This window comes from Chiloscyllium plagiosum, chromosome 29, assembly GCF_004010195.1.
Source record: "Chiloscyllium plagiosum isolate BGI_BamShark_2017 chromosome 29, ASM401019v2, whole genome shotgun sequence".
Lineage (NCBI taxonomy): Eukaryota > Metazoa > Chordata > Chondrichthyes > Orectolobiformes > Hemiscylliidae > Chiloscyllium > Chiloscyllium plagiosum.
Window position 1 is genome coordinate 1,599,061 of NC_057738.1, and position 23,424 is coordinate 1,622,484.

General features: G+C 40.6%; 1 protein-coding gene across 1 annotated transcript in view; it reads left to right on the forward strand.

The window, feature by feature from the left end:
- Positions 1-17,199, forward strand: part of mak (male germ cell-associated kinase) — a 230,485-nt gene extending 213,286 nt beyond the window's left edge. Inside the window, exons 13-14 of the mRNA XM_043719022.1 lie at positions 341-466; positions 16,419-17,199. Coding sequence (XP_043574957.1) covers positions 341-466; positions 16,419-16,579 — 287 coding nt within the window. The 3' untranslated portion in view covers positions 16,580-17,199. The remainder of the gene's footprint in view (positions 1-340; positions 467-16,418) is intronic.
- The last annotated feature ends 6,225 nt before the right edge of the window (positions 17,200-23,424 follow it).

Below are 23,424 nucleotides of genomic sequence, written 5' to 3' on the forward strand. Positions count from 1 at the left end.
CTATGGATTTGTACCCCAAGCTCCCTCTGTATATCAATGTTCCTAAAGATCCTGCCATTTACTGAATATTTAGTTGTAAAATTTTGTTGTCAGCCTCAATAGTAACAATTTGGTAGATCTAACATCACTGCAACATTCAAATATTTCCCGCTTTAATTATCCTCAACATACCTTTTTTGGTATAAGAAGTTGATAGTCAAATGCCAGGTTGTAATTCTTACATTATTTGGAAAGAACTGCAGCTTAGGGCAACTAGAACATAGAACTGTACAACTCTGTCTCTATAACAATAGTCAAATTTGGTTTAATAATTCAATAACAATTCATCCTTTTGTTACAGGAAAGCTGGAAGTTTTTAATCCTGATTATAATTCATCTAGAGGTTATAATCCATCCTTTCTGAAGAAGGAGGTTGGGTCAGCAGGGCAAAGACTGCAGTTTGTTCCTATTGGAGGATCCACAGGCAGTAAGTGTCTGTTTTCATCCTTGTGTATTTATTAAAGGGAGTTTTATTTTAAGATCTCAAAGATAGTAAAGCCCGGATTTTCAATGAATTGGGCCAATTTAGGAGCCTTTTAAAAATAACAAGCAGACCAAAATCCTAAATTTGCACCCTCATCCCTATTTCCAGCCCGTTCTGTACTATATAATGACTTCTAATACCAAACTTAAACATTGCCAAGAGGAGAGAAAAAGTTTGAAATCTTTCATTGATCAGATTGGGACTAGTCCTAAATATGCAAATTTATTTCCTTTTTCTATTGAATCCATTAATGTCATTGAATTGCTTGTATAGATAACCGTGTCATAAACAATATCCATTTGAAACATTCACTACTGTGAATTTACTAAATCAGAAGCAGTTTGTAGAATACAGCTAAACAAATCTCTCAATGTATTCTCTCTGGAAACAAGTTTGTTCTCATTCAAGGTTTCAACTTTGGTTTGTAATGAAATAACTGGTAACAAAGGAGTTCAAACACAATGTCCAAAGAAATGCTGAGGCTCTGATCTGACCTGTATATTTGTGAAAATCTGATGACAGATGCACATATGTAAAACTAGAAAAGGAACTGGAGTTGTTATACTCAACACCAACAAAAATGCATGTTGTGCTCAATGATGATTCTAAATTTATATCTATAAGATCTACCTCCTCTACACGTAACTACAAAGCTACATTCAAGGGCGAGTTTCGGAGGTACTTGTTGGAATTAGAGTGTTAGGGTGGTAACCTATACATACCTGATGGGATTCATCTTCAAGGTTCAGTGCATCCATGCATGTATGGGCTACCCAAGATTCAAAACGTAATGCCCTTTCATGCTGTATTCTATCTATGGCTGGCTCTGCATAACATGAATTGGCCAAATGGTTGAATTGAATTTATTGTCACGTGTACCAAGGCACAGTGAAAAGGTTTCCCTTGCAAGCAATACTGGCTGATCACAGAGTTAAGTAGCGCAGCTAAGTAAATAATTGGTAAACAGTGGCAAAAACAAAAGCACAGGTACAGGCGGATATTAAGAGTTTGTGAGTCCATTCAGTATTTTAACAACAGTAGGGTAGAAACTGTTCCGAAACCGGCTGGTGCATTTGTTCAGGCCTTCTGTACCTTCTCCCCGATGGTAGACGTGTAGATATACATTACCAGGGTGGGATGGATCTTTGAGAATGCTGGCGGCCTTTCCTTGACAGCGGGTCTGGTAGATGGATTTGATAGATGGGTGGTTGACCTTTGTGATTGTCCGAGCTGAGTTCACCACTCTGTAACCGTCTCCGATCTTGAATGGTACAGTTGCCATACCAGGTAGTGATACATTAGACAGAATGGTCTCAATGGCGCACCTATAAAAGTTGGCAAGGGTATTTGCCATCATGCCAAATTTCCTCAGCTATCTGAGGAAGAAGAGACATTGTTGGGCCTTTGTAACCAGTGCGCCCACATGAAGAAGAGTCCAAGAAAGCTTGTTGTGGATGACCACTCCCAGGAGCTTGTCAATCTTCATTCGTTCCACCTCTGTGCTGTTAATGTGTAGGGGCGCAAGAGTAACATCCCTCCAAAAGTCAGTAATGAGTTCCTTGGTTTTGCTGGCATTGAGAGCTAGGTTGTTCTCAGTGCGCCATTTTTTCACGTCTTCCACCTCCCGTCTGTTTCGTTGCCATCTGAGATTCAACCGACTATGGTGTTGTCATCAGCGAACGTGTAAATGGCATTAGTCTGGTATTTGGTGATGCAGTCATGGGTGTACAGTGAGTACAGGGTCTGACTACACACCCCTGGGGGGGCTCCAATGTTGAGTGTTAGTGAGGATGAAACATTGTCCCCAGTCTTCACTGATTGTGGTCAGGAAACTGAGGGTCCAGTTGCAGAGAGTGGGGCTTAATCTGAGATCACTAAGTTTAGTAATCAGTCTCGAGGGGATAATAGTGTTGAAGGCTGAACTGTAGTCAATGAGTAGGATTCTTACCAAGCTGTTTTTAGTGTCAAGATGTTTTAGGGAGGAGTAAAGGGCAAGTGATATAGAATCTGACGTGGATCTATTAGTCCAATAGGCAAATTGGAGTGGGTCAAGAGTAGAGGGGAGGCTGGAGTTGATTGATGCCATGATTAATGCCTTTCAAAGCTCTTCATGACCACTGAAGTTAGGGTCACTGGACAGTAGTCATGGAGACATGCTGCATGAGCCTTCTTAGGCACAGGGATGATGTTGGTCCTCTTAGAACAGGCAGGGACAGTGGCCTGCTGCAGGGAAAGGTTGAAGATGTCCCAAAAAACCTCTGCCAGTTGGTCTGTGCATGCCCTGAGTGCACAGCCTGGTACACCATCTGGTCCCATCGCTTTCCTTGGATTCACACAATGGAAAACTAATTTGATCTCTAATGCAATGACTGTTGGGGTACGTTCGTCAGGATTAATCGGAATAGGTGTTACCTCTTCGCCAAAATTCTGCTCAAAGCGAGCATAGAAGGTGTTGAGACGATCTTCGAGGGATGTGTCATCGTCTGCTATTTCGCACGGTCTCTTTTTAGAACCTGTGATGTCATTCAGTCCTTGCCATAGTCGCCGGGTGTCTGTCTGGGTCTCTAGTTTGGATAAGTATTGGTCCTTGGCTGTCTTAATAGCTCTGCGAAGGTCATACTTGGATTCCTTATATTTGAGTGGGTCGCCTGATCGAAGTCCTCACACCTGGTTTTTACCAGGTTCTGTATGTCCTGATTCATCCAGGGTTTCCTACTGGAAATGAGCTGTTATAATCTATATTAAATAAGTTTCCAAATGGTGGTGAATTCCTTCCCTCTCATGATGATTGTTAAAGGTTTGCATATTGAGAGCAACTGCAAGTCTATGTTTTCTTGAGACATTCCTAGCTTATTTACCAATTTATTTACTCAAGGAAGTGGTTGATGCTTGTGTTATGTCAACATATCTTAACTATCTAGATGTGACACCAGTATCTGAATCTGCATCCTTTGAATTTATTAACCTAGTACAGTAATTTGCACAGTTGAGTTCAGTTTCAATGACACATTGTATGCCCAAATAGATAACTAACAACTTCATTGGGTATCATGAGAATCATGTCTTTGGTGGAATGGCCATAAATCTCCTATTCCTTGTGCAATTCTAATAAATCGATGAAATATTGTAGATGTCTCAATCTGCAGCTGCATCAAAGATTTTCTTTACGCAACCTAATGAACTCCATCTTGCTCCCACATTTTACTATTGAATTGAAGCAATCAAATGAGCTTCCTTTCCTTGATTTAGGTTTCGATTTTGTTGTCTCATGTACTCAAGTACAGGAGTATAGTGAAAATGTATAATGTCGCCAAACACAGTGCCATCTGATGTACAAAGGTATCTAGGTACAAAAAACATTTGTACAAAGTAGTGAAAGAATCAAAGTTAGAAATGTTAAGCATTACCTTCATGGAATAAGTAGAAAAATGAAGAAATAAAGGAATAGTTAACATTTAAAGCTCTTTTTAAACTATAAACTAGAAAAATAAAATTAAAAGTTGAAGTCTTCCACTTAGCTCGCTCTCTGGGAGACCTTGGCTACCTGTTCTCAACACCACAGGTACCGGGGACGTTTCCTCACCGCTCACTCTTCCCGCATTGGGCCGGGATGTCATTGTTGCTGTTGCTGATGTTTTAAGTTGAGACGTTCTATTAGTGGAGAAAGCCACTTGTGGATTAATTGTGAAATGTTAGTGGGCTCCACCTATTGTCCAAATGTTTGAGACAATTTTTGCATAATTATGCTTTGATCAGGATAACCATTATCTCTCAGGATAGTCTTATTCTCAGTGAGCAGATAACTTAAGAACTTATTCACGTGATTGCCAATAAGATTATACTTAGTGTTGGAGCTTTAGGAATCTCAGCACATATATTGACCTGTGAACATAGGATTTCGATACATCTTAGTGGAAAACCTATTGACAGATTTCGCAACTTAAACATTTCACAATAAATCCACAAGTGTTTTTTTCCACTAATAGAATGTTGTCATTAAGCCAAAAAGACATTTTGTCTCCCTCACAAATGATATGTATGGGATATGAGTTTCACTGCTAGTTTAATATCAGGTATGTTGGGCTTGTACAGAGCAGAACATTTCCAGACTCGACCTCTGCATGAAAATCTAGCCCTAAGTATTTTTACAGGGATAACAAAGAAAATATGGAAAGAAATATTGCATGTTTTCAATAGTACAGAAGGTTTCAAGACAAGAAGGAGTGAAAGATTATTTCTGCTAGACCATGGAAGATGCTGTGGTTCTGTTCGCCGAGCCGACAATTTTTGTTGCAAACGTTTCGTCCCCTGTCTAGGTGACATCCTCAGTGCTTGGGAGCCTCCTGTGAAGTGCTTCTGTGGTGTTTCCTCCGGCATTTATAGTGGCCTGTCCCTGCCGCGTCCGGTTGTCAGTTTCAGCTGTCCGCTGTAGTGGCCGGTATATTGGGTCCAGGTCGATGTGTTTGTTGATGGAGTTTGTGGATGAGTGCCAAGCTTCTACGAATTCCCTGGCTGTTCTTTGTTTTGCTTGCCCTATAATGGTACTGTTGTCCCAGTCAAATACCATGGAAGATAGAAAGAGATCAAATAATAGGGAAAACCCTTCTTTGAATGCATCCTCATTAATCTACCTATTGCAAATGCATCATGGTAATGTTGAAGTGACTACCATGCAGTTTCTGTTGAGACAAAGGTCCTCCAGCGAAGAAGGTTACCTCAGAATACAACGGGATCTTGATCAGATGGTCAATGGGACGAGGAGTGGCAGATGGAGTTTAATTTAGATAAATGTGAGGGGCTGCATTTTGGAAGGGCAAATCAGAGCAGGATTTCTGCACTGAATGGTAAGGTCCTGAGGACTGTTGCTGAACAAAGAGACCTTGCAGGTTCATAGTTCATATTGTGTGCAGTTCTGGTCTCCCTCCTGGAGGAAGGATGTTATGAAACTTAGAAGTGTTCAGAAAAGAATTATAAGGATGTTGCTAGCATTGAAGGGTTTGAGCTATAGGGAGAGGCTGTTTTCCCTGGAGCATTTGAGGCTGAGTGGTGTCCTTATTAAAGTTTATAAAATCATGATAAGGTAAACAGACTAGGTCTTTTCCCTGGGTTCGGGAAGTCCAGAACTAGAGGGCACAGGTTTAGGGTGAGAGGGGAAAGATTTAAAAGGGACCAAAGGGACAACCTTTTCACGCAGAGGGTGGTCTGTGTAGAATGAGCTGCCAGAGGAAGTGGTGGAGGCTACAACAATTACAGCATTTAAAAGGCATCTGGATATGTATATAAATAGGAAGGGTTTAGAAGGGCTTAGCCAAGTGCTGGCAAGTGGGACTAGATTAAGTTAGGATCTCTGGTCGGCATGGACGAGTTGGACCGGAGGAGCTGTTTGTCTCTGTGACTCTAAACAATTCTTCTTCTGAGTGGCAGGCAGTGACTAGTGGATACTGCAGGCAATTGTGTTTGGACCCCAGCTATTCACTAATATCTATTTTCCTCAACTAAATCATTAATATATGTGATATCTCTAAGTTTGTGTAGGCAGCACAACGCTGGGTGGGAGATGAACTGTGAGGTGGGTGCCGAGATGCTTCTGTGTGAGTTGGACAAGTTGAGTGAGTGGGCAAATGCATGGCAGGCAAAGTATGATGTAAATAACTGAGTTTATCCACTTTGGTAACAAGAACAGGAAGATACATCATTATAAGAATGGCAAAAGATTTGAAAAGATGTGCAACAAGAACTAGGAGTCCTTGTATGTCAGTCACTGAATGTAAACATGTGAATGCAGTAGGCAGTGAAGAAAGCAAATGGTATGTTGACCTTGGCAGTGAAAGGATTCGAGTACATCCGCAGTGATATCTTCCTGCAATTCTACAGGGCCTTGGTGAGTCCAGATCTGGAGTATTGTGTCCAGTTTTGGTCTCCTTGTCTGAGGAAGGATGTTCTGGCTATGGAGAGAGTGCAATGAAAATTTCCCAGACTGCTTACTGGGATGGTAGAACTGATGTATGAAGAGAGACTGGGTCTGGAGTTGAGAAGAATGAGGGAATCTCATAGAAACTATTAAAATTCGAATGGGATAAATGCAGGGGAGGACATTCGCAATGACTAGGGAGTGCAGAACCAAGTTTTACAGTCTAAAGATATGGGACTGAGACGAAGAGAAATTTCTTTACCTCTCGAGTAGTGAGCCTGTGGCATTCTCTCCCACAAAAAAATAAATAAGGCCAAAACTTTGAATGTTTTCAAGAATGAGTTAGATATAGTTCTTAGGGCTAAAGGGATCATAGATTGAGGAGAAAGCGGGAACAAGAGTTAGATAATCAGCCATGATCATATTGAATGATGAAGCAGTGTTGAAGGGTCAAATGGATTCCTGCTCCTATTTTTCAATCTTAAGAAGGAAGTTCCAGGACACCAGCAACAGTGAAGGAAAAATGTAATTTCAGGTCAATGGTATATCCCTACCATAATCCCTACCACTCTACCATAATCATCAATCTAGGGGATCAGTCTTGGTTCAATGAGAAATGTCAGAGACTATGTCAGGAGCAATACCAAGCATGCCGACAAACGAGGTGCCAAACTGGTGCAGCTTCAACCCCTCCGAAATAATAGAAACAGCATTTGATAGACAGAACTAAGCAATCCCACGACCAAAGCATCAGATCAATACTCTAAAGTCCTGCCATTTCCCATTATGAATACTTGAGGACAGTTAATCAACTAACCAGTGGAGGAGATTTCACAGATATCCATATCCTTAATGATAAAAGAGCCTTATAGATCAGTGCATGAAACAAAACTGAAGCACTTGTAACCTCTTTCAGTCAGAGTTAAAAATCACACAACACCAGGTTATAGTCCAACAGGTTCAATTGGAAGCACTAGCTTTCGGAGCGACGCTCCTTCATCAGGTGATTGTGGAGGACACAATTGTAAGGCACAGAATTTATAGCAAAAATTTACAGTATGATGAAACTGAAATTATATATTGAAAAATACCTTGAATGTCTGTATTTTTCAATGTATAATTTCAGTTAAATCACACTGTAAAATTTTGCTATAAATTCTGTACCTTACAATTGTGTCCTCCACAATCACCTGATGAAGGAGCTGCGCTCCGAAAGCTAGTGCTTCCAATTTATCCTGTTGGACTATAACCTGGTGTTGTGTGATTTTTAACTTTGTTCACCCCAGTCCAACACCAGCATCTCCAAATCTTTTAGTCAAAAATGTCAAATGTATGATGCTCGTGAAATCACTGTGGTCAATTCAAAATTCATTCTACATGACATCAAGAAACAGCTGTAGGCAAAAGCTATGGAGCCCTGATAAGATTCTAGTTTTAGTACTGAAAACTTGTATTTGAAAGCCAACTGCCCCCTCCCCAACCAACCTGTTCTAACACAGCTACAACACTGGCACTTACCCAACAGTGTGAACAATTACACAGGTATGTCCTGTCAACAAACAGAAGGACAAATCCAATTTGGCCAAATGCCATTCTACCAGACTATACTTAGTCAATTGCAAAGTAATGGAAAAGTTCATTGACAATGTTATCAAATGGCACTTGCTAATAATAACCTGCTTATTGATGCTGTCAGGACCATGTGGTTCCAGACCTCATTAACACTCCAAATATAGATAAAAACAACTGAATTCCAGAAATGTGATGAGTGTAACTACCCTTTAAACTAAGATGATATTGCAATAATGCAACATTTTGTTCCATGGGGAAAGAAAAACTTTAAGCACTGCCAAGATGGGATAAAAACAATTGCCAAACCCCTTAGTCTTGGAATCCTAAACCTCCAGCCCTGGTGGTGACCGCTAATGCCCACCCCCATTCTAGTTCTGATTCCCAGGAACCCCATTTGCCCTTCCTTTTGCTCTGCGTCCCTGAAAACAAATTCAATCTCTTGACCTCCTTACCCTCTGAATTCTCTTCTCCATCACAAGCTCCACATCCCCTGGCCCCTGACTCTAAGGCCCCAAATCACTTTGGACTCCTACAGCCCAAGTGCAACTGTTTATGTGACCCAAACGTGGAGCATATAATTTGTTCACCTTCTCATGCAGCTTTATTATGGGGTCCAATGCTCAATATCTGGTTGTTTGAATCTCGCCATTTGTGGTCAAATATGGATGCTCTAAATTTAATCCTGAAGAATTTATTATAAAGTAAGTGAATATAGGAAAAGATAGAGACATTAGAGTAGGATAATTAATTGAGAGCGAGCAGAGAAAGTACAGGAGGGACTTAAACCATCATGGTTGCGTAGGTTTTAATGCAGGTGGCAACTATGCAATAGCAGCACTTGAATCTGACCACGTCAATATGCGTGAGTGTTGTATGCCATGTTGTAAATTTTTCTGGTTTTAAAAAATAGAAAATCCCTTTCCTTAAAAAATCTCATTTCTGAACTTCTAATTTATAACGATGGGGTCATCAGACCAAACAGAGTACAAACAGCCAGTATTTATTAATCAAGTACAAACTTTTTGACAAGATTTTATAAATGCTTGATGAACAGTGAGGAAAATATGGAAGTTCCTTTCCCTCGTATCCAAGAATTCCTTAAACACTACCTACACAAGCAATGGCCTTTGCACTTCAGAGATTGAAAAAAACAATGAGATTGAGTGTCAACAATGGGAGAGCCAACCAAAATAAGACCATGCCAAAGACTCAACAGATTACTACAGGAGGTCAACAAGTGTCAGAGTGGGAAAACTGTGCTCGAGACCCACAGGTAAAATCAGAGAATCATTGGAGGTTGGAGAGCGTGTGCCTGAGGGAAAACAGTGTCCAATAATGACATCAAGTCAACATGACTTTTTTTTTGCAATACCTTCCTCCTTCATTCATCTTCGATATGTGAATGAATTGTTGACCAGAAGATGCATTTGACCCACCATCTCTATGACTCTTAAAGATGAAATGCAATTTCAATGATACTTTACAATACACAGGACCAACATTCTGAACCAGTTAGATAATGGTTAGAAATTATTTATTTTCAAATTATGTAAATTTCCTGTTGCCCTGTTTAAAAGTATTTATGTTGCTTTTCCCACATGTCACCAATGCCTGATAAACCCGTATCTTCTCAACAGCCTGTTTACTTAAGCTGATGCTAGTTGCCCAAATCTGTATTCAGACTCCATGGTCTAGAATTTCCTGCCTAAACCTTCATTTTTCCCCATCTTGCATTCCTTCTTAATACCCATTTAAAAAAATTCAGCTCTTTTGCCAAACTTTGTCTCCTCTTGTTTGCATATCTGACTCGATATCTGAGGGTGGCATGCTGGCTCAGTGGTTAGCACTGCAACCTCACAGCGCCAGGGACCAAGGTTCAATTCTTGCCTTGGGCGACTGTGTAAACTCCACACAGACATTCTCCCCGTGTCTGCGTGGGTTTCCTCTCGGTGCTCCGGTTTCCCCCCCACAGTCCAAAGATGTGCAGGTTAGGTGAATTGGCCATGAAATGGCCCATAGTGTTTAGGGATGTGTAGGCTAGGTGCCCTAGTCAGGGGTAAATGTAGGGTATGGGCATGGGTCTGAGTGGGTTATTCTTCAGAGGGTCGGTGTGGACCTGTTGGGCCAAATGGCCTGTTTCCACACTATCTTATGATTACACCAGTGCAAAATGCTCTTGAATTTCTATATGGTAGAGGTGTTATATAAATTCAATTTGTTGGTACTGTTATTTGTGATACCCAAAAGTTATATTGTGATATTAATTATTTTTGATTAGAAAATAAAAATTACAAGAGTACGCCATTTGGCCCCTTGAACTGCCCCCTCCTTTAGAAAGATCTTGGATAATCTTCTATCTCAACTTTTCACACCATCCCCAAATCCCTTGATTCCTTAAATATCCAAAAAATCTGTAGTTCTCTGACTTGAATACATTTAACAACCAAGATCTGCATGTCTTGAGAGGAAAAAAAAACTTTCAAAGATTCTCAATAATTTGGATTAAGAATTTTTTCTTCATTTCAGTCCTTAAATAGCTAATCCCTTGGGCGACTGTCTGCGTGGAGTTTGCACATTCTCCCCGTGTCTGCCTGGGTTTCCTCCGGGTGCTCCAGTTTCCTCCCACAATCCAAAGATATGCAGGTCAGGTGAATTGGCCATGCTAAATTGCCCATAGTGATAGGTGCATTAGTAGGGGAATGGGTCTTGGGTGGGTCGGTGTGGACTTGTTGGGCCAAAGGGCCTGTTTCCACACTGTAGAGAATCTATATATATATATATATTCAGCTCTCTTTCGAAATCTCCTTTGGATTCTGCAGAGAACACCAGTGAGAAACTATGGTGGAGGTTTCGAGGAGAGGTTGGCTCACTCGTGTCTAAGGAGAGGATCATGAAAGGCCAGGTGTCAAAGAACAGTGAAGCCCCAAACATTATATGAATGTAGTGTTTCCCTCCCTCCCTCCTCCTTAAACCAAAGAGAGAGAGAGAGACTGTTAGAAAATTGTTTTCAGCTTAGGAACAGCGGAACATCAGCAACATGTCAGTCAGTAAAGATGGTAGCAGCTCTGTGTGAGGCATGTAAAATGTTGAAGGTTTTGGATCTATTAGACATCAAGACAGTCACATCTCAATGAAGTGCCAGAGGGTAGCAATCCTTGAACAACTTATAGCTGATTTGGAGCAGTAACTCTCCTCATTACGTACCATACAAGGAGAATAGTTTTTAGGTCAGTTGGATGAGAGAGTGGTCAATGCACAACATGGTAGGCAAGCAAGAAGTAGTGCTGAGATGGCAAGTGAGTGGGTGACCATTCACCGAAAGGAAAGGAATTGATAGGTCCAGGAAACCCAAGACTCCTTGGAGCTGTCTAACAGTATGAACATTTAGATGCCTATTTAGTGAGCAACAAGACTGAGTTGCTCGTCAATGGCTTGAGGGAAAGCCGCAGTAGCGTGGTGCCTGAGGCTATTCTGGGAAAAGAGAGAGAGAGGCTGGTAGGCAGATTAGTAAGGGGTAACTCAGTAGTTTGAGGAATAGATAGTATTATTTGCACCGGAGATCATTAAACCCATATAGTCTGTTGCATCCTAGGTGCAAGGGTTCAGGATATAATGGAGCAACTGGATAAACATCTGGAAAAGGAGGGTGAGCAACCAGTGTTAGTGGTTCACATGGGAACCAACAATATAAGAAAGGACAGCTTGAAGTTTTGCAGAGTCAGTTACAGGAGCTAGGGAGTACGTTGAAATGCAAGACCTCCAGGGCAGTAATCTCAGAAATATTACCTGTGCAATATTACCATTTAGGCAAAGGCAGATCATGAAAGTAAATTTGTGGCTTGGGGGGGGCGGGGAGGATGTCGAAGGGAGGGATTTAGATTTTTGGGACATTGGGATCATTTTTGGGAAAGAAGAAAGCTGTTCAGAAGAAATGGACTTTACCTGCGTAGAAAAGGAACTTATCTCCTAGCTGAGAGTCTAAATAGTGTATTAGGAGTGAATGTAAACTTGTAAAGCAGGGAGGTGGGTTGACAAATGAACCTAGTTTTGGAAGAACCAAAGAGGGCAAAAGAGAGAACATGATGAATGAGAAAAAGAAATGAGGGAAAGCTTGAGTGTTGAGAGTGAAGAAAGAAAAGATCACTTTCCAGTGGACAAGGAAGAGATAAGAGCAGGGTTAAATGGATGTATGTAAATGGTTGAAGTATAGTGAACAAAATTAGGGAACTGGAAGTAGAAATTGCTCTGAGGAACATAACATGGCTCCAGCCAGAACAAGACTGTATACTTAATATTCCAGGATATTAGGTCGAAGGTAGTGTCACTGCCCTTGACGAGGATACATTACCTTAATTTGAATCTATATGATTCAAGGTGAGAAACAAGAAGGGATCAGTGACCTTGTTGGGTATTTGTTATAGATCTCCAAATAATGGGGAAGAATTAGAAGAGAGCATTTGTAGACAGATTATGGAAATCTGTAAGACGAAGGGTTGTGATAGTTGGTGATTTCAATTGCCCTAGGGTAGACTGGGGAAAAGATAGGAAGGGAAGAAATTCCTGCAGGAGAACTTTCTGGAAGAGTACATTTCCAGTCTGACTAGGAGGGCACTGGCTGGATCTGGTCCTAGGAGACTGTAGGTGCAGACTTTGCAAGATACCCTCGGTCCGTGCGCAAGCATGACCCCGACCTTCCCTTAGCTGGTTGTTTTATAACAGCATCCTGCTCGCGTGGTCATTTGTCTGACATTGGCATGCTACAACGCTTCAGTGAATCACAGCGCAACAACATCTCATCTTCAGACTAGGCACTTTACAACCTTCTGGCCTTAGTATTGAGTTCGGCACCTTCAGATTGTGAACTCACCCATTTTTTTTTTAGCTTTATCTGTTGCATTCTCTATCACCATATCCTTTCTCCCCTTCCCTCACTCCAGTGGGACTATCTATTCTTCCAGTCTGGCAGTTAGACACACCATGTCTGCCATTCTCACATTCCAATCACTTTATCTGCACTATCAGCACCCTTTCTCCCCCAGCACTCCACACCCCCATTATTGCATGAATGCTGCTCCCTCCACATTTCACATCAGCTCAGATGAAGAGTCAACTAGACTCGAAAGATTAGCTTCTCTCTCCACAGATATTGCCTGACCTGCTGTGATTGCCAGCATTTTTTAAATTTCAATATAGATTCCAGCATCTGCACTAATTTGCTCATACCTTGGGTTAATTTGCATAATTCTCTGAAGTCAGTGAGGCAAGTTGAAGCATTTCCTAAGAAGGTGATCCCTTCCGTAGTTGTGGTGATGGGGCCAACCTCTCCCAGAATTATCCTCATTCACTTCTTACCTGCACCCTCTGTTGGATGCCCTTGCTCTTAAGAAAGCTTATAGGATCCTTGGGTTTATAAATAGAAGCAAAGAGAGTAAGAGCATTGAAGTGATGCTACACTCTACAGATCATTGGTCAGACCACATTTGGAGAATTGTGTTCAGTTCTGAAAACCCTATTTAAGGAAGGGTGTTAAAACCCTATAGAGATTTCAAAGGAGATTTACTAGAATGATATCAGAAATGAAGGATTTTAGATGCATGAGAAGATTTGATTTATTCTTCTGGGAGTAAGAGACGATTAAGAGGTGACCTTATTGAGGTGTTCAAAATTATGAACAATTTTGACAAAAGAACGTTAGAGGAAGAAGTTGTAAATAGTTGTTTGTTAATTATTCTCTGTTATACTTTAAGAAATAAAGTTGTTAATTTTTACTTTCAATAGTTCTTGGCTTCTCTGATTTTCACAGATTACTGCATGGGATAAATATTTTCTATGTTGCTGGTTTAAATTAAGCAGGGGGGTTGACTCCGTGTCGTAAACATTTTCACAGATAACTATTATGTTTATGTCACGAACAATGTGTCGGATATAGTTGTGTACACACGGATCACAATTCTCTTATTTTTCTTAGAACGCTTTAAAGACAAGAATACGAGTCTATTTCGTTGGAGTCTTATGTTACAGACTTCTTTAATTTAAAAATTGTGCATGTTGTGGGTCGTAAGAATGTAATCGCAGATTTATCTGGTAAAGTTTAGATGAGATTTGTATTTATTTAATATTATACATCTATACAGATATGGGAAGAAGTTAAGGTGAACTTTAATCTAAGTTATCTGTATGAAAATGAAGCCATCTTTTCATTATGATAGTTAATTTTTTCTTAGAGGGGGGTGTTATGACTTTTTTTTAATTCAAATGCCTTCCTTGAACTGACTGCTTTGACAACCATAACTCAGGCATCCTAAGCATGTGGTCAGCCCAACAGAGTTGACGCCAGATGGTCATTGGTCTCAGAACTGCTATTGGCTTGTTCAGTTGAGGTTAATATGCCCTTCCTCCCAGTTGGTGCAGCGAATCTGTTTTAAACATCATTGATGATACTCCTAAACACCCTTGGGGTGGTATCTACATGTTGGCCAAGTTGTGGAGCCATAGAGAAGAGTCAGAAGGATGACTGCCTTATTCACAAGGAATTTGGTGTCAGTAGGAAGGTCACGGTCATTGAAGAATGTCATCCTTAGGCATCCAAAGGCAGTGCTTGCAGATTGGATGCAATGTTGATTCTCCTTCCTGCCGTCCGCCTTAGATCAGAGGTTACTTCCTAGCTAGGATGTATTCCACATTTGGGTGGATTTCTCTGTTGATCTTAATGGAAGGATGGACTGACACCTGACCAGGGCAGTTTGGCAAAACATTTTGAGTCTCTTGAGCTTAAAGCTGAGACCAATTCATCAATATTCTTCTGAGAAGGCATTAAGTGAGACTTGAAGATTGTCTTCTGAGTGGAGATGAAGTTGTTATTTTCAAGCTGAGGTTCCATAAATGAGGTCTGGGTGAGATGCTGTTCAGAGGTTGGTGCACACTCAATGGCCCATATGCCCTCTATCTGCACTGTAGAGATTCTATGGCTGGGAGAAGGTGCCTAGCAAAGAATTGGATAGTGATCTTCTGGGAGAGTAGGGAATTCGTCAGTGGTTCCCAGAGTCACCTTTTCTCCTTTCTTGAATATGTCGGTGTTGCAGCATCCCTGAAATCAGCAGGGATTGCTTCTTTGTCCCAGATTTTCAGAAATAGTTTGTGGAGATGACAGGTAAGCTCAGCTTCTTCAAGTTTGAAAACCTCCATGCACTGCTGCAGCTTTTTCATTCTTCATTTGTCTATTGGCAGCTTCAACTTTTGCCACACATTAATTAGGAGTCCAAGATCATCTTTGACGGGAAGTTAGGGTATTTCTGCAAACACTACCTCATCAACAGTGGTGTTACATTTTCGAAGTTCTTTAAAGTGTCTCTCCATCAGAGGCTGATGTTTTCCTTGTCTTGCTCCATACCAGTTTGAGGTCAAGTGTTTTGGGTCCTAGGTGGCACTGAAGAAACTCTGGTGTCATGTCTGTCAGCAAAGTGTTGCAGCTCCTTAGCTTTCTCAGTCCACCATTGGTACATGGTTTCTCCAGTTGTTCTTTGTAAGTCTGACTTTGCTCTTTGATTCACTGGTGATACTGTTTTTACAGGCACAGAGAGATATCCTCTTCTTTTGATGAGGTCTTAGAAATCTAAATTGTTGAGATAGGAAATAGTAAAGACATGAGAAAAATTGTAGTGGATGAAATGCAATGTGACAGAGTGTAAACCTATCCACTTTGAACCTAAAGAAGATAGATTAAAGTATTTTCTAGACGGCAAGAATGAGGGAGAGACTTAAGGGTTCTGGTACAGCAATCAATAAAAAAAGAGGTGGATAGGTACAAAAATTATGTAAAAGATCAAAGGAATCTCAACTGGTTTGAAATTTATACTTTATCTATAACAGACCGCTGGATAAAATGCAGCTGAAGTATTACATTTAGATTTAAAAACATATCAACCAATAGACATTCACGAGAGTTGACAAGACTAAAAGGAGTAAATTATGAGGGTGGGTTTCATAGACTAGGTTTTCTCAATATGCAAGATTAAAGGTAATTTAAAATGTAAAAGATTTAATAAAGCAGATTTGAAAGCAACTGTTTCCTTTACTGGGAAGATTCCAGAACAAAAAAGACCATAACTTTAAAATTAGAACTTGACCACTCAGTGATAACTTCTTTACCAAAGTGTAAATAACAGCGAAAATCTAGAATTATGTTTCTCAGAAGGCTGCTGATGCTCTGTTAATTATGAATTTCAAAGGAATCACAGGTCAAAAAATCAAGCCATAATCTAACTGAATTGACAGTACAGTTTGAGGGCTGTAGCTTATTCCTGTTTCTCTATTCCATAATTTGCCAGATGAATGTGAAAGTAGACAATGATTATCTATCTTCGTGTCATCAAAATAGTGTACTCATCTAATAATCTTTTTTTTTCCCCCAAGACTACGATGCATGGAAAACCAAAATAACCAGGTCTCAGCTCCCAGGCCCCAACTACAATCCTGCTACGAAAAAGTCCCCAGGAGTTTTAACTCATCCACCAACCATTGAGTCAGTACATGGAAGAACTGATTGGACAACTAAATATGGTGGCCGTAGATAGACCATCAACATTCTGTACTATCAACCCCTACTGACCATCTTGGGCTGGGAGCTCCTGCTAGCCCAAATGAAACCGCAGCGTCAAAACTGTCTGAAAACTGTAAAGATTGTAAAACCAAATCATATGAAACTTTCATTTAGGATGGTATTATTTCTGATTGATTGTTCATGGATTATTTTCTATCTTGGAATCAAGTGGCTCTTCTCAAATTTCAAAATGTAATAGTCTGTTTACACTTTCATTAGTCAGGTGATGACTGCAGCTCTAGACTATGCAATGTTCCCAGTAGAAATTAATTTAAACATTTTAATATTTAAATATTTTTTATAATTGATTTTATTTATATACATGTGCCTTGTAGATATTATATCATTATGACTTTTCTTGACATTGTACCTAGTATTTGAGAGTCTAGAACAGATCTTGATGGTCCTCGTACACTATAAAAGGGAGCTTTACTAATGATAATGCTTCTTTACAACAGACTGGAATGAATGGTGCCAAGAAGTCAAAGAATCCAAGTCAACTTATTAGAATGTAATATTTGTTTCTTGTTTCATTATTTAAAAAAAAAGAGATCAGTATTTCTTGTTTAAAAAAAAAATGGAAGAACTCAGTTGCTGGAAATCAGAAACATAAACTGAAATTGCTGGAAGATCTCAGCAAGTCTGGCAGCATCTATGGAGGGAAATCAGAGTTAATGTTTAGGGTCTGGTGATGCTGCCAGACCTGTTGAGATTTTCCAGCAATTTCTGTTTCTGTATCAGTATTTCTTGCCCAGATTTGACAGGAGTTTTAGGCACCAGAGGAAGAGTGACTGATCATCATATCAGATAACAAAAAATTCTTAATAGCTGCATATTCAGCTTCTTAAAACCTAGTTCCATGTTTAATGTATGTCCTTGCTCAGAAAATCTCACATTTCTTAAATAATTTGTTTGAAGTGCAGTAATTTCTGTAGTTGTTAATATACAATTAACAAAGTAGTAAAGTTTGCTGTTTTTATTAAAATTTCTTTTAAGTTAATGCAAAAAGGAAACTAGTAAATGCATTTTAAAATTAAATTCCTTGACATATGTGGTTTGCTATTGAAACTGAATAGTATGTGAAAAGTTAAGTAACAGCTGTCAGTTTTGCATGGCAGAAAAACTCTCAAACTGATTTCTTTTTATTCTTTCATGGGATTTGGGCATTGCTAACTGGACCAGAATGTATTATCCATCCTTAATTATTAAGAAAAACCTGAAAGAACTGCTGTAAATCAGAAACAAAAACAGAAATTGCTGGAGAAACTCAACAGGTCTGGCAGCATCTGTGCTGAGAAATCAGTTCACGTTTTGAGTAGATAATTGTCCAGCAAGGAGAGTGAAAATCTATTAATTAGGACTGTTAGTGGCTAAAAATGGGTTGTGTGTAATAGTAGACTGTGATAACAAGGCCTGGTGTGTGGGGTTAGGGTAAGGACATAGGAGAGCTCAGTCGCTAAAGTTGTTGAACTCAATATTGAGTCCAGAAGGCTGTCGAGTTCCCAAGCAGAAAGTGAGGTGCTGTTCTTGCACTTGCACTCAGCTTCACAGGAGCACTGCAGCAAGCCGGAGACATGGATGTTGGACAGGGTGAATTCAATTAAAGGAGAGCATTTCCAAGGGAAAACAGCATCAGCCAAGTTCATGGCACCACTGATCATGTGACTGTCCTGCTAATAGGAAGGAAAATGAGCACAGGGCTATAGTGGTAGGGAATTCAATAGTCAGGAGTACAGAAAAAGGTTTACCAGCATGCTACCTGGTATGGGGGGATTTAGCTGTGAAGAAACGTGGATGGACTGGGTTTTTTTCTCACAACTGACTGTGTGGAGTTTGCACATTCTCCCCGTGTCTGCGTGGGTTTCCTCCGGGTGCTCCGGTTTCCTCCCACAGTCCAAAAATGTGCAGATTAGGTGAATTGGCCACGCTAAATTGCCTGTAGTGTTAGGTGCAGGGGTAAATGTAGGGGTTTGGGTGGGTGCGCTTCGGCGGGTCGGTGTGGACTTGTTGGGCCGAAGGGCCTGTTTCCGCACTGTAAACTAATCTAATCTAAAACACAGGAGGTTGAGAGGTGATCTGATTGATGTTTATAAGATTGTGAATGGCATGGATAGAGTGGAAAATTGAGGCTTTTGCCCAGGGTTGAGGCATTTCACACCACATGAAAAGAGATTAACTTTTAAGAATCTTACTCATCAAACACACAGGATTATATTTTTTCAGGTACACTTCATGTGCTTGCATGTATACAAGTCTCTGATGAACTCCTTATCACTGCCAGCCTGCTGGGCACAATCTGATTTGATTTATTTTAATTATATGTACCTAAGTACAGTGAAAAGTTTTATTTTGCAAGCAGTACAGGCAGCTCATAGCAAACAAGAACATAAAAATTATAGGGTGGTTAGATAGAGGGAAGCATACAAAGTTAAGGCTGCACAGGAGGTTGCACAAAGTAAGATCAACATTAGCAAAATCAACATGAAATTAGACAGGCCCATTCAGCAATCTAATAACAGCAGAGACAAAGCTGTTCTTAAACCGGCTGGTGCATGTGTTTAAGTTTCGAAGAGAACATTACTGGGGTGGGAGGGGTCTTTGATAATGTTGGCAGCCTTTTCACGGCAACGAGAAGTGTAAATATAGTCCATGGATGGGAGGATGGTCTGGGCTATGCACATATCTTTCTGTAGTTCTTTACATTCTGGGCAGAGCAGTTCCTGTACCAGGCTGTTATGTACCCAGATAGAATATTTTCTATGATGCATCTGTAAAAGTCAGTGAGGATCCTTATGGACAAGCCAAATTTCTGAAGCTGCCTGATCATCACATCTAGATGGGAGGTCCAGGACAGATTGTTGACTCTCATCATTCCTCGGAACTTGATGCTCTCTCGCTATTCACCTCAGCACCGTTGATATAGGTATCCTCCTCCTTTCTTCCTGAAGTCAATGACCAGTTCTTTAGTTTTGCCAACATTGAGAGAGAGATTGTTGTCATTGCACCACAACAGCAAGTACTCTATCTCCTTTCTGTATTCTGACTCATCGTTGTTTGATATCCAGCCTGCCATGGTGGTGTCATCAGCAAACTTGTAGATGGCGTTCATACAGAAATTGGCTACACAGTTGTGGCAATACAGGGAGTACAGTAGAGGGCTGAGAATACATCCTCGCAAGGCACCAATGCTGAGGATTATCATGGAGGAGGCGATGTTGTCTTTTTTTTTGTTAGTTGCTTCTGATTGCAGCCTACTTTATATTGTTAGTTTAATTTTCTGACTATTCTCCATTTTTAATAATAAATGGGTATTACTTTACATGAGGACAACATGAAAAGTTTGTGTAAGTAAAATTTGGAACCTGGTTTTTACAGCTGGTAATTAAAATTTAAGTAAATAATAATCATCACTTGAGGGAGCCAAAGATCTATGGGTTGGAAAATTGCAGGAGATGAAGGAGGGGTGACTGTTGAATTTTAGACAAATTAGTGCACTTTGTTATGGTAATAAATTAGCTGTTTGTATAACTATGATAATGACTTTCTTGTGTGTTGTGCAGCTGTTGCATACCTCTGGTATGATCCACATTCTTCTGTAAAAGATCACCTTTGGTTCAGTGATACCACTTGTTTTTCTATTGTTTTGCACAATAATACAATGGAAATAGAAGCAAAGTAGCCCATAGGTTCCTTGAAGCAGTTTTGCCATTCAATACAATCATAGCTGACCTTCTGCCTCAGCTTCATTATCCCACTTTATCCCCATGTCCTTCAATTACCTCAAAGACCATCTTACCTTAATCTCCATCTGGAATATATTCAATGACAATTGCAGATTCACAATCCTCTGAGTGTCTCTTGGTCCAAAATCGCAGACTCATTTTTCCTACAAAAATTTGTGATCAATTCCTATCACTATGCACAATTCAACATAGCTGTTTAAAATTCAGACTACAGTGTACAACCTATATTTCTACTTGCTGTACCTTACAATGCACAATCCATTAAACATTGTGCTGAAGCATAGACTGGAGTTACCATGGGACCATGCGGAAGTCCCAACATAGCTGATGCTGTAGGAATTGCCTGAGAAGTGGAAACCTCCAGTGGGAAATTTCTCAATGTCTGTAACCCTCTGAAAAAAAATCAGCATGATCAAGGACAGAGAATTAGTTTGGGCCACAGTGAGATATAGTAAATGTAATACTTTGCTCGTGCAAGCAGTTTATGGGTCCTCTACGGCAACCACATTGTATGAGAGGGTATATGGGAATAAATATGGGAACTTGTCAGAAAAGTACGATGATAATCAAAGGGGATTTTAATCATATATGTAGACTGGATGAAACAGATTAACAAAGGTAGCCTGGACAATGAATTCATATTGTTTTCAGGAACTTGCTTAAAACATCATGTCATTAAATCAATCGGAAAACAGCCCATTTGAGAGCAATCAGAAAATGGGCCATACTATGTGTGGGATAGTCGATTCTGCTATAACGTGCATTTCTTCGACGGGAATTAGCTAAAACGCGATTGAAGAATTTAAACCATTATTTATAGAACATGAACTTTCCTTACCTCTTACTGGTTAAAACATGATTCCGACCCCATTAAATGGTGCTGCTATTACATGATTTTATTGTAATGCAGGGTCGCACAGGAATAGAATTGTTGTATTATATCAGAACTGACTGTAATGTGCAATAACACAGGATTATTGCATCCTCATATTAACAACATATTGAAATTCACATTCAGTTTGAGGGAGATAAGTGGGAATCAAACACAAGTGTTATAAAGTTAAATAAAGAGAATTATCTGGGCATGAAGACAGAGTTTGCTAAAATGAACTGGAAAGCCTGGTTATGGGATACAGTGCAGAAAGAATTATTCAGAATATACAACTTATGAGAGAGATGACGACCTAGCAGTATTTTCGCAAGATTGTTAATCCATAGACCTAGCGAAATAATTGCACAGATACCGGTATCCCATCACCAAGTCATCCTTTATTTATATTTGCATAGTACACTCACTGGCTATGGCTAGCCAGCTTGGAGTCAGTCCCTGAAGTGAGGAGATTCTGAATCACCTTATTTATATCGGTCAGCCAGGGGTCCAGAGAGGCCCAGTTCAACAACCCCAATCAAGGATGTCATAGTCAATGAGTTTCACTTGATTCCAATCATTACATCACTTCCCCCACTCGGTCCAGGGATACAGGCCTAGCCGTTATCATGACTTGGAGGTGCTGGTGTTGGACTGGCGTGGTCAAAGTTAAAAATCACACAACACCAGCTGATAGTCCAACAGGTTTATTTGGAAGCAGTAACTTTTGGAGCGCTGCTCCTTTGTCAGGTGGTTGTGATGAAGAAGCGACGCTCCGAAAGCTAGTGCTTCCAAATAAACCTGTTGGACTATAACCTGATATTATGTGATTTTTTAACTTGTCCTCTATCAGGTAGCTTTTCCAGCAATGTTTTTGCCCCAGATCCAGTTTCTCTGACATGGGCAGCATGTACTGGCCTATAATACATCTCTTGCGACTGACAGGAGAGTTTTCTCTTCTTCCAGCTTTACTGGTGTCAATGCTGCTTCCATCTCAGACTCTGAGGTTTCCTTGACACTAGACGGAGGCAGAGAACACCCAGTTTCTGACAGCCTTTCTGGCTCTTCTGGGAGGCCAGGCATGTTTTGTCGCTGCCCCATTTGCAAGGGAGCAGCTTCCAGATGATCCACATGTTTGTTCAGTTCTGCCTCACCTACCTGAACTTTGTATGTCACAGGACCTGCCATTATGTTGACCTCATCTCATACCCAGGCAGGAACATTTCCGTGGTTCCAACACCAAACGTTGTTCCCTAAAGCAAACTGGCTCACTGAGAGGAAGTATGTGGCTGTCATTGGCATTCCTGTTGCTGATTCACCCTCCCCCCCCCCAGTCAAATAATATCATGATTAACCTGGTGTCGAGTCTTCTCCCATTAGCAACTCTGCTAGAGTTATCCCTGTAGTTGCATGAGGGGTGATCCTATAATCAAGCAGGAGCCAGGACCATTTGATTTCAAGTGAAACTATAGGCTGTTTCTTTAAGCCTGCCTTCAACATTTAGTCCACTCTTTGTGCCAGACTATTGGATGATAGATGGTATGTATGCTATTCGATTTTAGGAAATACTCAAATTCCCTGCTAGTAAATGCTAGTCCCAATGTCTGTCACCATTACTTCCTGGAATCCATGTATCACAAACAGTGCTAGTAGCTTGCCAATCATCATCCCTGAGTTTGTCAAATGAACTCTATACACATCCAAACACTTTGATCCTGCATCCACAATGACCAAGAGCATTGAGCCCATGAAAGGACTGACATTGTCAATATGTAACCAAGTCCAGGGTTTACCGACAAATGAGGGGCTCCACCAATGGCAAATTTTGTTCTTGTTGGCACTCCAGACACTGCCCCATGCTGTGTCTGCGTCCAATCCTGGCCACCACAAGTTTTTTTTATATATTAGATTACTTAAGTGTGGAAACAGGCCCTTCGGCCCAACAAGTCCACACCGACCCTCTGAAGAGCAACCCACCCAAACCCATTCCCTTACATTAATCCCCTTCACCTAACACTATGGGCAATTTAGCATGGCCAATTCACCTGACCTGCACATTTTTGGACTGTGGGAGGAAACCCATGCAGACACGGGGAGAATGTGCAAACTCCACACAGTCAGTCGCCTGAGGCAGGAATTGAACGCAGGTCTCTGGCCCTGTGAGGCAGCAGTGCTAACCACTGTGCCACCGTGCCACCCATAAATCAG